Below are 12,457 nucleotides of genomic sequence, written 5' to 3' on the forward strand. Positions count from 1 at the left end.
AGGTGGTTTATTACATTACCTTCCCTAATTTCTGTAGAAGTTATCCTTTATTACATCGCTAAAAGTGGAAACAAGCTTAAATATAAGAATTACCAGAAATAGGCCAACCACTACAGCTTATATAACCAAATGAGATATCTAAGCTCCCCTTGGTAGCTATTTGGAGTAAGGCAATATGATCTTAAAATGGTGACTGAGCATTGATAAATACAATGGCATTTTATTTATTCTCTATATTCTAACCTTATATTTCATTTTTTAAAAAGATTGGTAGGTATGTATGTATGTATGTATGTATGTATGTATTGAGTGTGAGTGGGGAAAGCAGGAGAGAATCTCAAGCAGACTCCACGCCAAGCACGGAGCCCCAAGTGGGGCTTGATCCCATGACCCCGAGATCATGACCTGAACCAAAATCAAGAGGTGGATGCCTGACTGAGCCACCCAGGCACCCCATCCTTTTATTTCTCCATATATTTATACACACACACACACATAAAACGTATGTATGTACATATGTGTTTATGTAAGTGAGAGTGTCAGAGAATGTGTATGTGTTTTAATCTTTGCTTCTTTTCCTACGACACAAAGCAGTGAGTTGTGGTGGCATTGCTCAAGTTGGTGAAGCTACAGTGGTATAACAGAGCTCAGCTGTTAATAATAATAATAATAAACTGGTTATTAATCGCCCAAGCTCGAGGAGGATAATGGCAGAACTGGGTGAGGCAGATGAAGCAGAGCTGCAGCACCTGGTGGCAGCCAAACAACAGAAGGCGCATGCAGTTCACTGCACAGGTGTATCACACCTTGGAGCTGTGCTGGGATAAATGTGTGGAGAAGCCAGAGAATCACCTAGACTCTCCCACTGAAAATTATCTCTCTAGCTGTGTAGGCTGCTTCATTGACACTACTCTTGCTATCACCAGTCAGTTTGCCCACACTGTACAGAAAGAACAGGCCATCCCCAGGGAGAGTGACAAAAGAAGCAAAGGACTTGTTATTAAGCAGACTGAAGGGCAGGGGAGGGGAGGTTGTCTTCCCTATGTCTGCTGAAAACAGGCCCAAACCTAGAGGAGTACTTGGTACACTAAATCCTAGTCTAGAAAAGGCAGTAACATTAGCCATTTTTTAGAAAGGCAAAAAGAAACAGAGCTTTGTATTTCTGATCTCTACAGGCAGGGCACTTCAAAATGTATACAAAAGAACAATTTGGTGGAAGGGGAACAATTTATCACTAAATGGTTTAGCACTGAGGTTGTGGCTAAATGTTTCCTCACAAAATGTTTTATTGGTCTTGAAAAACAAGAAGTCACAAAAAAGGGGTGCCTAGCTGGCTCAGTCAGAAGAGCGTGTAACTCTTGATCTCAGGGTTGTGAGTTCAAGCCCCATATTGGGTGTAGAGATTACTAACAAAAATAAATAAATTCTAAAACAAAACAAAACAAAACAAGTCACAAAAGAAAAACCAACACAACTTTATAAAATACCAAAATTCAGTCTTTAAAAAAGAAATAACCATAAATGAGACTTCACTAAACATATAAATTATCCCCCCAAAAGTTACTATTTAAAAAAGACATTCTATGATAATTAAGTTCCAGAAGAAAACCACAACATAGAGTTAATTAAGTACATTAAACAACAAAATTTTCCTAAAGACACACACCAGATTCCAATAGTCCTCAAGGCTTGGGGACCCTCCGTGATTTATGCCCAAATATGATAGGATCTCAATTGTACAAGTAAAGCACTTGTTCTTTTCTTTGTATACGAAATGTTCACCTCAAAGTGTTCTGTGTTCTTTTACCACTGAATTCATGTTTTATTCTTGCAAAATTTTTTATTTCTGTTGAAGAAAAACATTCTAAGAAAAGTAATTAGTTCACTAGTTCATACTCATTTTCTCTAGCTCTGTAGATTTCCATAAATGTATACTGCTTTAGTTACTTCTTTATTACTTCGGCTTCCTCATCTTCCAAAAGTATATTATATTGTATTAATAGAAAAAAGCCAGTGCCTGTACTCAATCACTGATCACCAAATGTAGTTTTTGGACTAAAGAAAGAAGTAACACAGACAAACTAGCAGGAGAAAGCAATTTAAATAGAGAAGGGAAGACAAAAAAACCCACCACTACCACATCTAGTTCCTGAAGAGAGTCCCCAAGCAATCCATACATTATGGTAACTAGAAGTACTATGCCAACGTATATTGAATTCTCACTGTAAAAATTTGATACCAAGCTCTATTTACACTTCAATTCACATTGTTTGGCTACCTTTAATACAGTGGTTCTCAACTCTGGATGAATATTAGAATCACTAACTTTAACGAATACTGATACCCAGGTCCCATCCCCACAGATTCTTATTTAATTGGTCTCAACACCGTCCTAAGCATGAAAAATTTTAAAGCCCCACAAGCGATTCTTATGTGCAGCTATCATTGAGAACAACCGATTTAAAATGACATAAACTGAAGACAGTAATTTAGTTACTTTGGGGTATATCAATACACACATATGCACACACACAGAGTTCAAAAAAGTTGGTCATTCCTCTTGGAAGCAACTCTCAGCATCTTAGAATCATTAATTCTCTCACAAGTTCATTCAATGTCTACATATGAAAATAACTTTGACTTTGTTGCCTATAGATGTTCTAAAAACTGGAAATTTGATATAGTGGAGTACTTCATAAATAATATTTACTTAGAGGCTGACAGAAGTACTAACCAAGGATCCAGGTCTCACAGAAACATTTCCTATAGGATTTGGGCTGTATATTTTATTGCCAGCCTAGGTTGTATTATTGTTTACTTTTTTCTTTACAACTTTTCTTAAGACTATATTTGCAGTCGAAGGATTTTGTGGGTTAAAGAGCAATTTCAGTATCAATGCTGTCGACTACCTTATTTTATTATGAGCATATTTTTTGGCTCCTAAACGTTGGTGTCAATGGTTTTTGGGAAAAAAAATCAATTTAGTGATTTCCATTTTAGTTTTCATTTTACCATATAGTACCTATGTCTAAAGAAAATCATATCTATCTCAGATACCTTCTCTAGAAAATGGGGATAGACTACTTCACCTGTGTAATTCATCAGGTAAGTAAGTGCTTAAGGACTCTCTGACTTCTAAGATCTGTTGATTATATTGTGATAGGTAGACTTCCTAGAAACATCAATGTCCATTTATTTACATACTGTCTGTTGCTGCTTTTGAGCTACAACAACAGAGTTGAGTACTTATGACAGAAACTATACGATTGTCAAGCACAAACTATCTGGCCACTTAAAAAAAAATTTACCAACTCGTTCTAATTGTTCACAAAATGTCCCTGAAGCTAGCTAACATATTATTTGTAGTGAGGTTTAGATATACTGTTGACAAAATCATTCTACACTTAAAAAAACAAACAGTTGAATGCCACTTTGGGTAACAAGATCAAAGAAAAAATTTTAAAGATTTTAAAGTAGATTTAAAAAATCCCTGTGGTGACAAAACCAAAAGACAACCGACAGAATGGGAGAAAATATTTGCAAATGACATATCAGATAAAGGGCTAGTATCCAAAATCTATAAAGAACTTATCAAACTCAACACCCAAAGAACAAATAATCCAATCAAGAAATGGGCAGAAGACATGAACAGACATTTTTCCAAAGAAGACATCCAAATGGCCAACAGGCACATGAAAAAGTGCTCAACATCGCTCGGCATCAGGGAAATCCAAATCAAAACCTCAATGAGATACCACCTCACACCAGCCAGAATGGTTAAAATTAACAAGTCAGGAAATGACAGATGTTGGCAGGGATGTGGAGAAAGGGGAACCCTCCTACACTGTTGGTGGGAATGCAAGCTGGTGCAGCCACTCTGGAAAACAGTATGGAGGTTCCTCAAACAGTTGAAAATAGAGCTACCATACGATCCAGCAATTGCACTACTGGGTATTTACCACAAAGATACAAATGTAGGGATCTGAAGGGGTACATGCACCCCAATGTTTATAGCAGCAATGTCCACAATAGCCAAACTGTGAAAAGAGCCAAGATGTCCATCGACAGATGAATGGATAAAGAAGAGGTGGTATATATACACAATGGAATATTATGCAGCCATCAAAAGGAATGAGATCTTGCCATTTGCAACGACATGGATGGAACTGGAGGGTGTTATGCTGAGTGAAATAAGTCAATCAGAGAAAGACATGTATCATATGACCTCACTGATATGAGGAATTCTTAATCTCAGGAAACAAACTGAGTGTTGCTCGAGTGGTGGGGGGTGGGAGGGATGGGGTGGCTGGGTGATAGACATTGGGTAGGGTATTTGCTATGGTGAGCGCTGTGAATTGTGCAAGACTGTTGAATCACAGATCTGTACTTCTGAAACAAATAATGCAACATATGTTAAGAAAAAAGAAAAAGAAGAAGATAGCAGGAGGGGAAGAATGAAGGGGAGTAAGTCGGAGGAGGAGACGAACAATGAGAGACAATGGACTCTGAAAAACAAACTGAGGGTTCTAGAGGGGAGGGGGGTGGGGGGATGGGTTAGCCTGGTGATGGGTATTAAAGAGGGCACATTCTGCGTGGAGCACTGGGTGTTATGCACAAACAATGAATCATGGAACACTACATCAAGAAGAAATGATGTAATGTATGGTGATTAACATAACAATAAAAAATTAAAAAAAAATCCCTGTGGTGATACCCAATAAATCCAGATGATGTAAGTTACTAAAATCAAAAGGCAGTTTAAGAAATAATAGGAAAATATCAAGTTAAAGTATTTTTTTATTAAAAGTTTTATTTTATTAAAAATTTTATTTTATTTATTTATCTGACAGAGAGAGAGAGAGAGAGCAAGCACACAAGCAAGGGGGGAAACAGCAGAGGGAGAGAGAGAAGCAGGCTCTCTGCTGAGCAGGGAGCCCAACGTGGGGCTCGATCCCAGGACCCAGGGATCATGACCTGAGCCAAAGGCAGACACTTAACCGACTGAGCCACCCAGGCGCCCCTGCTCAAGTTAAAGAAGTATTATAACAGCTTTCTACGAATGTCTTAAAATAGATATGCATGTTTTCATATTCCTGCCCAAATTATAAATACTTAAAGACAAAATGAAATAATCACTACTGCCAAATAAAAAATGAATAGCCTATACAAATGGCTAGTGAAACTTAGATATCCAAGTATACTTAACACATAACACACCTTTGTAATCTGTCAGATTTTTGATCTAGGAACAGTAGGAGGAAGGCCATATATGACAATGGTTAAGAGAATGGACTCTAAGGGCACCTGGGTGGCTCAGTCGTTAAGCATCTGCCTTCGGCTCAGGTCATGATCCCAGGGTCCTGGGATCGAGCCCCGCATCGGACTCCCTGCCCAGCGGGGAGCCTGCTTCTCCCTCTCCTACTCCCTCTGCTTGTGTTCCCTCTCTCCCTGTGTTTCTCTCTGTCAAATAAATAAATAAAATCTTTAAAAAAAAAAGAGAGAGAATGGACTTTAGGGTCAGACAAACCAAAGTCAAAAAAGCCAATAGCACTCTTTTACAATTACTGTATAAAAGATTCTCCAAATGTATTTTGAAAAAGAATTATTTTTTTAAAGGAATTACCTTTTAAATTAAAATTAGTGTTATTATGGAACTACAAACACTGAAAAATCCTAAGAAACTTAAGAAAGGAATATGTAAGGGAAACTGACAGCTAAAAAAATGCTCTCATCTGTAGAAAAAAAATAAATTTCTATTATAGGATATAATAGAAGCACTTATTTGATTATCTGAAAATAAATCTAGTTAGCTAATTCAGTGATCTGGGTTTTCTCTTCCTAATTATGGGTTGCTGCTTTTTTCTTTTTTTCCCAAAAGGCATACACCAGGTCATTAAAAGTCTCATCTGGCAGTCATCTGAAGCACAAACTGAATGACTTCAAGAAAAACAATGTAGATGCCAAAATTATCTGCTATAATGACGATGGAAACTGCAAGAAAAAGAGGACTGTTTTGTAACTAATCAAGATCAAATTAAAATTATTTGTGGGCTCAAGGATAGAGATAGCACACTTAGGGTCTTTAGGAACAAATACTGTAATTAAGATACACTGCCAATAAAGATGACTGGGTGAGACAGTTTTGTTCTGTGTTGTTTAATCTCAATTTCTGCTCTTTATTTAGCATCTCTATCACTGCCTTAAAGATTCTGACCAAACGCCAAGAATTCTGAGATCTAACCAAAATGGAGTAGTAGCCAACTTCTGTGCAATCACCTCAATGACCCATTTTGTATCTCTGAGATAACTGCCAGGACCATGAGGCTGGTTTCCAGATTCTATCCAAAACTGGGAATACCCAAATTTTCAGATGATTCCATATCTGAAAAGGGATTCTAGGAAACAGGGTCTTTTCCTATCATTCTTATTTTCTCTGCAAAGAAGACTGTTACATAAAATCAATCTGAATAGGGGCGCGTGGGTGGCTCAGTCATTGGGCCTCTACCTTCGGCTCAGGTCATGATCCCAGGGTCCTGGGATCGAGCCCCACGTCGGGCTCCCTGCTCCGTGGGAAGCCTGCTTCTCCCTCTCCCACTCCCCCTGCTTGTGTTCCCTCTCTCGCTGTGTCTCTCTCTGTCAAATAAATAAATAAAATCTTTAAAAAAAAATCAATCCTAATATATAGCTAACATGTAATGAGAAATATAGTTTACAAAAGGAAATTAAAGTTTGATTTACCTGTCCACTTTTCCCTATTTCCAGCTCCATTATAGCAACAGGGGTGTGAATTTGAGGGGAATGCCTTGACTGCGACTTGCCATCAACTCTCCAACTCAGGCCCCGAAGCCCACTGTCCCAGCGGCTCTGGTTCATGAGGCTCTCTCGAATTTTTGTCTTGTGGCTCTTCCAGAATTTGGAAATGACAGCAGCTTGGTCAGATGTGATCCCACCTTGCTTTTTGGTTTGAGCGGTCAAGAATGCCTCCAGCTGGTTGAAATCCATGTCTGCAGATGCAATAGACTATAATGACAGAAAAAAAAATAAATTTGAATTTGGTAAATAAATAGGAAAAGATAGCTTCTTAACTACAGATCATATTTTGAATGATTATTAATCACTGAATAAACTTTCAAAAAGGTCATCCATGACAGTAATGAGAAAAAGCTCTTTAAAAGAACAAAAATATTCTTTTTAAAAATATTGAGTATCAGAAAATCTACTTGTTAAAAATTCCATGTCACTCAAATTCTATATCAATAACTAGAATCTAATTCTTAAATATTGAGTTCCATGCTGGGAAATAATAAAAAAATAAATAAATTTAAACTAAATAATGAAACAAGAAAATAAATTAATTTATCCGATAAAAATCTTACATAATTTCACAGTGCCTTACAGCCAGGCTTGATTTGATATACTATAACTGTACAATGCCTTGTCCATAGAAGCACAAAGTAAATTTTGTCAAATGAATGCACTATGTTAGCTGTGTAAGTCCACCTTCAAATAGTTCATTCACAGTACTACTCTGAAATTGTATACTATTTTACATTTCTCCATAAATTTTCAAAATTTAATTGCCATTGCTGTTTTTAATTATTTTATTTATTTATTTGAGAGAGAGAGTAAGTGAGAGAGGGTGAGCTCGAGTAGAGGAGGAGCAGAGGGAAAGGGAGAAGCAGACTCCCCACTGAGCAGGGAGCCCGACATGGGGCTCAATCCTGGGACTCCAGGATCATGACCTGAGCCCAAGGCAGACGCTTAACCGACTGAACCACCCAGGTGCCCCGCCATTGCTGTTTTGAGAACAGTAAGCTGCTACATAAACTGAAGTGGAAAATTATCAAAGGTCTGTGGCAATGGAGCCTTCAAGAGGACAGTGACTGTTAATGGTCTGGTCTCAAGACAAGATTTTCCTTGCCTCTTCTTTGGTATTCCTTTATCCTCCCCTGGCCATTGGGGTTGGCATGAGCTCCAAACCTGACAAATCATAGTTATCCTCCTTTCTTTGGACACAACAGCTGATCCAAATCAATCTCCTAATTTAGAGCAGGAAAAGAAATGGTCTCGCCTCTTGGGGTCATGGTATCAGAAGAGTATGAGGCTAGGATACAGACTGCTCTCTTTGATCTTTTGGCAAAGGCCTGATTGCAGTAAAAAGAATAAAGCCAAGCAGAGTTGAGAGTGGGTTCTAAAGGAGTGATATCCCTGCTCTATAATCCCCAAGGCCCTGGTTCCTGTAAACCTTCCTTCAATTCCATATGCTATCTCGGCATCCTTTCCACCTTCAGGTACCAAAAAATTTGATTTACTATTCAAGATAGTTTAAGCTATATTCCTATCATTTAGAACCAACAGTTCTGACTAAACTAGGGCAGTAGCAGTGAGAACAAAGGAGTGTGAAGACAGTATACAGGCATAGTATAGGCAGGGGAAGTAGGACAGGGGCTGACAGACAAACATACTGCCTTTCATTCATCAATTAATGTAAAAAAAAACTATATGATAAATACAACAATGTTTGATAAAGATATTTCACAGTATAATTCAAATAAACATCATCATAAACACCCAAATTCTCTAAGCCACTCAATAGAAACATCAATTTGTATAATATACTATAATTAAGTCAAATTATTTCTACTAGCAATTTGCTTCACAATATCACATCACAACATAGATGATCATATCATTCTTTTCCTCAAATCATATGAAGATGTCTATTTTGATATAACCTCACCTGTGACAATTTATTTTGGTTGGGTCCCAGTCAATAATATATTGAACTGGGATCAATTCATCCAAATTTAGAATAATCAGAAATTAAATAAGGAACTGATTGTGGTTAGAGTTCAAAGTCATCAATTTTCATTTATTCAAGAAATATTTGAATAGCTACCATGGAATAGACACTGTTCAAGGCATGCCACCTCTATCCACCAGGAGCCTCAGTTGGCAGCCTGGTACTCACTTATTCCTGATTCTTGCCCCCTCCTCCACAACTTGAATTAGTGGTTCTCAACACTGGCTGCACACTAGAATTACGAGGTACATTTTTTTTTTTAAGATTTACTTATTTATTTGAGAGAGAGAGAACTTGAGTGAGCAGGGGGAGGGGGAGAGGAAGAGGAAAGAAGAATCTTAAGCAGACTCCACACTGAGCACGGAGCCCCCATGTGGGGGCTCAATTCCATGACCCTGAGTTCATGACCTGAGCTGAAACCAGGAGTCTGATGCTTAACCAGCTGTACACCCAGGTGCCCCATGAGGTACATTTTTAAAATATCAATGCCCAGACTCTATCCCAGAAATTCTGATTTCTAAAAATTCTAAAACAGGGCCTAGGCAGTGGCATTGTTTAAAAGCTTCCCAAATCGTTCTAATGAGCAACAAAGGTTAAGAACTAAGCCTACAACATTTTGATCATCAACTTCTACTGATTCTTATATCTGAAATAATTCTCTAATAATGGGTCCCTTCTGCTCTGTCCCTACTACCCAGTATTGAGTACCCAAGAGCAATCACTCTCTTGTACGTAAACTAGGCTTCTACCTTGTACCTCCTCAACTCTATCTTCCATACCCCACCAAAGTAATCTATCTAAAATGTCAGGGCACCTGGGTACTCAGTCCGTTAAGCCTCCAACTCTTGATTTTGGCTCAGGTCATTGTCTCAGGGTTGTGAGAACGAGCCTCACTTTGGGCTCAGCACTCAGCGCAGAGCCTGCTTGTCCCTCCCCTCTGCTCTTCCTCACACTCTTTCTCTATCTCTAAAATAAAATCGTTTAAAAAGAAAAAAAATTAATAAAATGTCAATAGGATACTATCACTTCCCTGTGTTAAGGTTTCCAAGAGTTGGTTATTACCTGCTATAGTGGTTATCAATTGTAAAAATTCCTGTGTAAGTTATAAGTTACAAATAATGTTATTATTGGGTGCCTGGGTGGCTCAGTTGGTTAAGCGACTGCCTTCGGCTCAGGTCATGATCCTGGAGTCCCGGGATCGAGTCCCGCATCAGGCTCCCTGCTCGGCGGGGAGTCTGCTTCTACCTCTGACCCTCTTCCCTCTCGTGCTCTCTATCTCTCATTCTCTCTCTCTCAAATAATAAAAATCTTTAAAAAAATAATAAAACAAATAATATTATTAGTAGTAAAAGAATTAAAGTTTGTAAAATTTATTTTTATAAACATAAATTGGGAGGGTTTTCAAGGTTAACTTTATATTAACAATTCTTGCCTCATTTTGTTTCCTTGAATAGAAGAAAAAAAGAAAATTACAAACACAAGAAACCTACATCAGAATAAATCATGCATTTTACTGTTAAGTGTGTCACAGAGGAATAAAATATTGAAAACTGATCATCTAGGGTAGTGGTCCTCAATAAGGTAGTACTGCCCTCCAAAGTAACTTGAAAAATGTTGGAGCTGTGTTTGGTTTCATAGTGATTGGAGTGCTTATTGGCATCTAGCGAGCAGGACCTAGGAATGCTAGGCATCCTACAATGCTCAAGAAAATGAGCCGGCAAACTTTCTGTAAAGGTGTTATTATATATTCCTCTTTTTTTTTTTTTTGGTCCAACTCTAAAAATATACAAACCTAAGATTCTTAGCTCATGAGCTATACAAAAATAGTCAGTGTGGCTCTGGAATGTAGTTTACCAATCCCTGCTCAAGAACATCCCACATAACAAACTGACTCATGCCCCACGTGACTTGGTAACATCCCATCTAACATTATGTGGAAAAACCTGTTTATAATTACCCGAACCTAGAAATTAATCTTTTTTCTTTTTTCATAAAAAATATTTTGCAGTTTTAATAAATACCAAATTTTATAGGAATGAAAGTAATATAATTTGTACTTTAGTTTGGTCAGAACTTTACAAACAGTTGTTGAACATTTTGGAAAATCTCATTACCAATGGCAATACCAGTTAAAATATCTGAATTATCAATACATCTATATAAGTCTGTGTTTATTGTTGCACATTCACAGGGATTCTACACATAGGTACAAGTATATGTTTGATTCACTATATGTTCTAATGCAGTAATGCTTGAATATATTTTAAAATACATTATTTCAAATTATTTTCTATATTTCAAATTATTTTCCTGTCAATTATTTTATTATAAATTGACTTTATATTAGATTTATGTCATTATGTTGATTTGTTAGAAATTATGCATGTTAATTTTATTATATATGAATTATAATTATATATAAATTCTATTTAAGAATAAATAAAGGGGCATTAGAAAATATTTACTATAGGGCGCCTGGGTGGCTCAGTAGGTTAAACATCTGCCTTCGGCTCAGGTCATGATCCCAGGGTCTTGGCATTGAGTCCTGCATCGGGCTCTCTGCTCAGTGGCAAGTCTGCTTCTCCCTCTCCCTCTGCCCTTCCGCTCGTTCTCTCTCTCTAAGTAAATAAATAAAATCTTTAAAAAGAGAGAAAACATTTACTATAGAAAGGAAACACTGGACATAATAGGTTTGAGAACAGAACATCTTAGTTGCTGTTCCTTCAACCCCTTTTGTTGACACTACCTTGTTTTCAGGCTTTAACACAGATGTTACTTTGTAGGCTGCATAGTAAATTAGTGGTATTTGTCACAATGTAGGGGAACTGCCAGGCCCATACCTCACTCGAACGTGTAAGCACTTTTAGAGGGCACAGACCTTGTCCCACTTGTTTATCTTTAATCTCTAGGTCCTAGCGTAGTGACTGGGTCCTAGCTAGTGACTGATCACAGAGTAGGTGATCAGTAAACATATGATGAATGAGTGAATCTGGACTCCCAAAAACCTGGTCTTGACTACTCATTTGACTGCAGGAAAATCTTTTAGTCTTGTTGCACCTGGGTTTCCTTATTTACAACATAGAAATATAGAATATGACAATTTTAAAACCTGGCTACAATATTCTTGACCCCTCTCCAACTGAAAGTTAAGAGCTGTGTGACTGGCTTGTCCAAAGGTCACGGCAATTCCAACTAAAGTTGACCCCTCAATAACACAGGGATTGGGGCACTGACAGCCCCAGCACAATCAAAAATCCACATAAAACTTTTGATTCCCTAAAAACTTAACTACTAATAGCCTAAAGCTGACTGGAAGCCTCACCTTCCCAGTAACATAAACAATTAACACATATTTTGTATGTTATATGTACTATATACCATATTCTTACAATAAAGTAAGGCAGAGAAAAGAAAATGTTATGAAGAAAATTCTAAGGAAGAGCAAACACATTTACAGTACTATACAAAATCTGCGTTACCCACAGTAAGTAGACCCATACAGTTTAAACCCTTGTTGTTCAAGGATCAACTGTATATGACATTCTGGAAAAGGTAAATTATAAAGTTAAAACAGTAAAAAGATCACGGTTGCCAGGGGTTGGGGGGAAAGGAAGGGATAAACAGAACACAGAGGACTTTTAGGGCAGTGAAAAT

The 12,457-nt window shown here is 37.6% G+C and overlaps 1 protein-coding gene and 1 pseudogene across 1 annotated transcript in view; one reads left to right on the forward strand and one right to left on the reverse strand.

Moving 5' to 3' along the window:
• The window catches only part of COMMD1 (copper metabolism domain containing 1), a 193,337-nt gene that overhangs the window by 91,742 nt on the left and 89,138 nt on the right, over positions 1 to 12,457 (reverse strand). The window contains 1 exon segment of the mRNA XM_027620441.1: positions 6,739 to 7,020. Within this exon segment, the coding sequence (XP_027476242.1) occupies positions 6,739 to 7,020 (282 nt within the window).
• LOC118357250 lies at positions 708 to 1,053 on the forward strand (annotated as a pseudogene).

Source organism: Zalophus californianus, chromosome 8, assembly GCF_009762305.2.
Source record: "Zalophus californianus isolate mZalCal1 chromosome 8, mZalCal1.pri.v2, whole genome shotgun sequence".
NCBI classification, from domain to species: Eukaryota; Metazoa; Chordata; class Mammalia; order Carnivora; family Otariidae; genus Zalophus; species Zalophus californianus.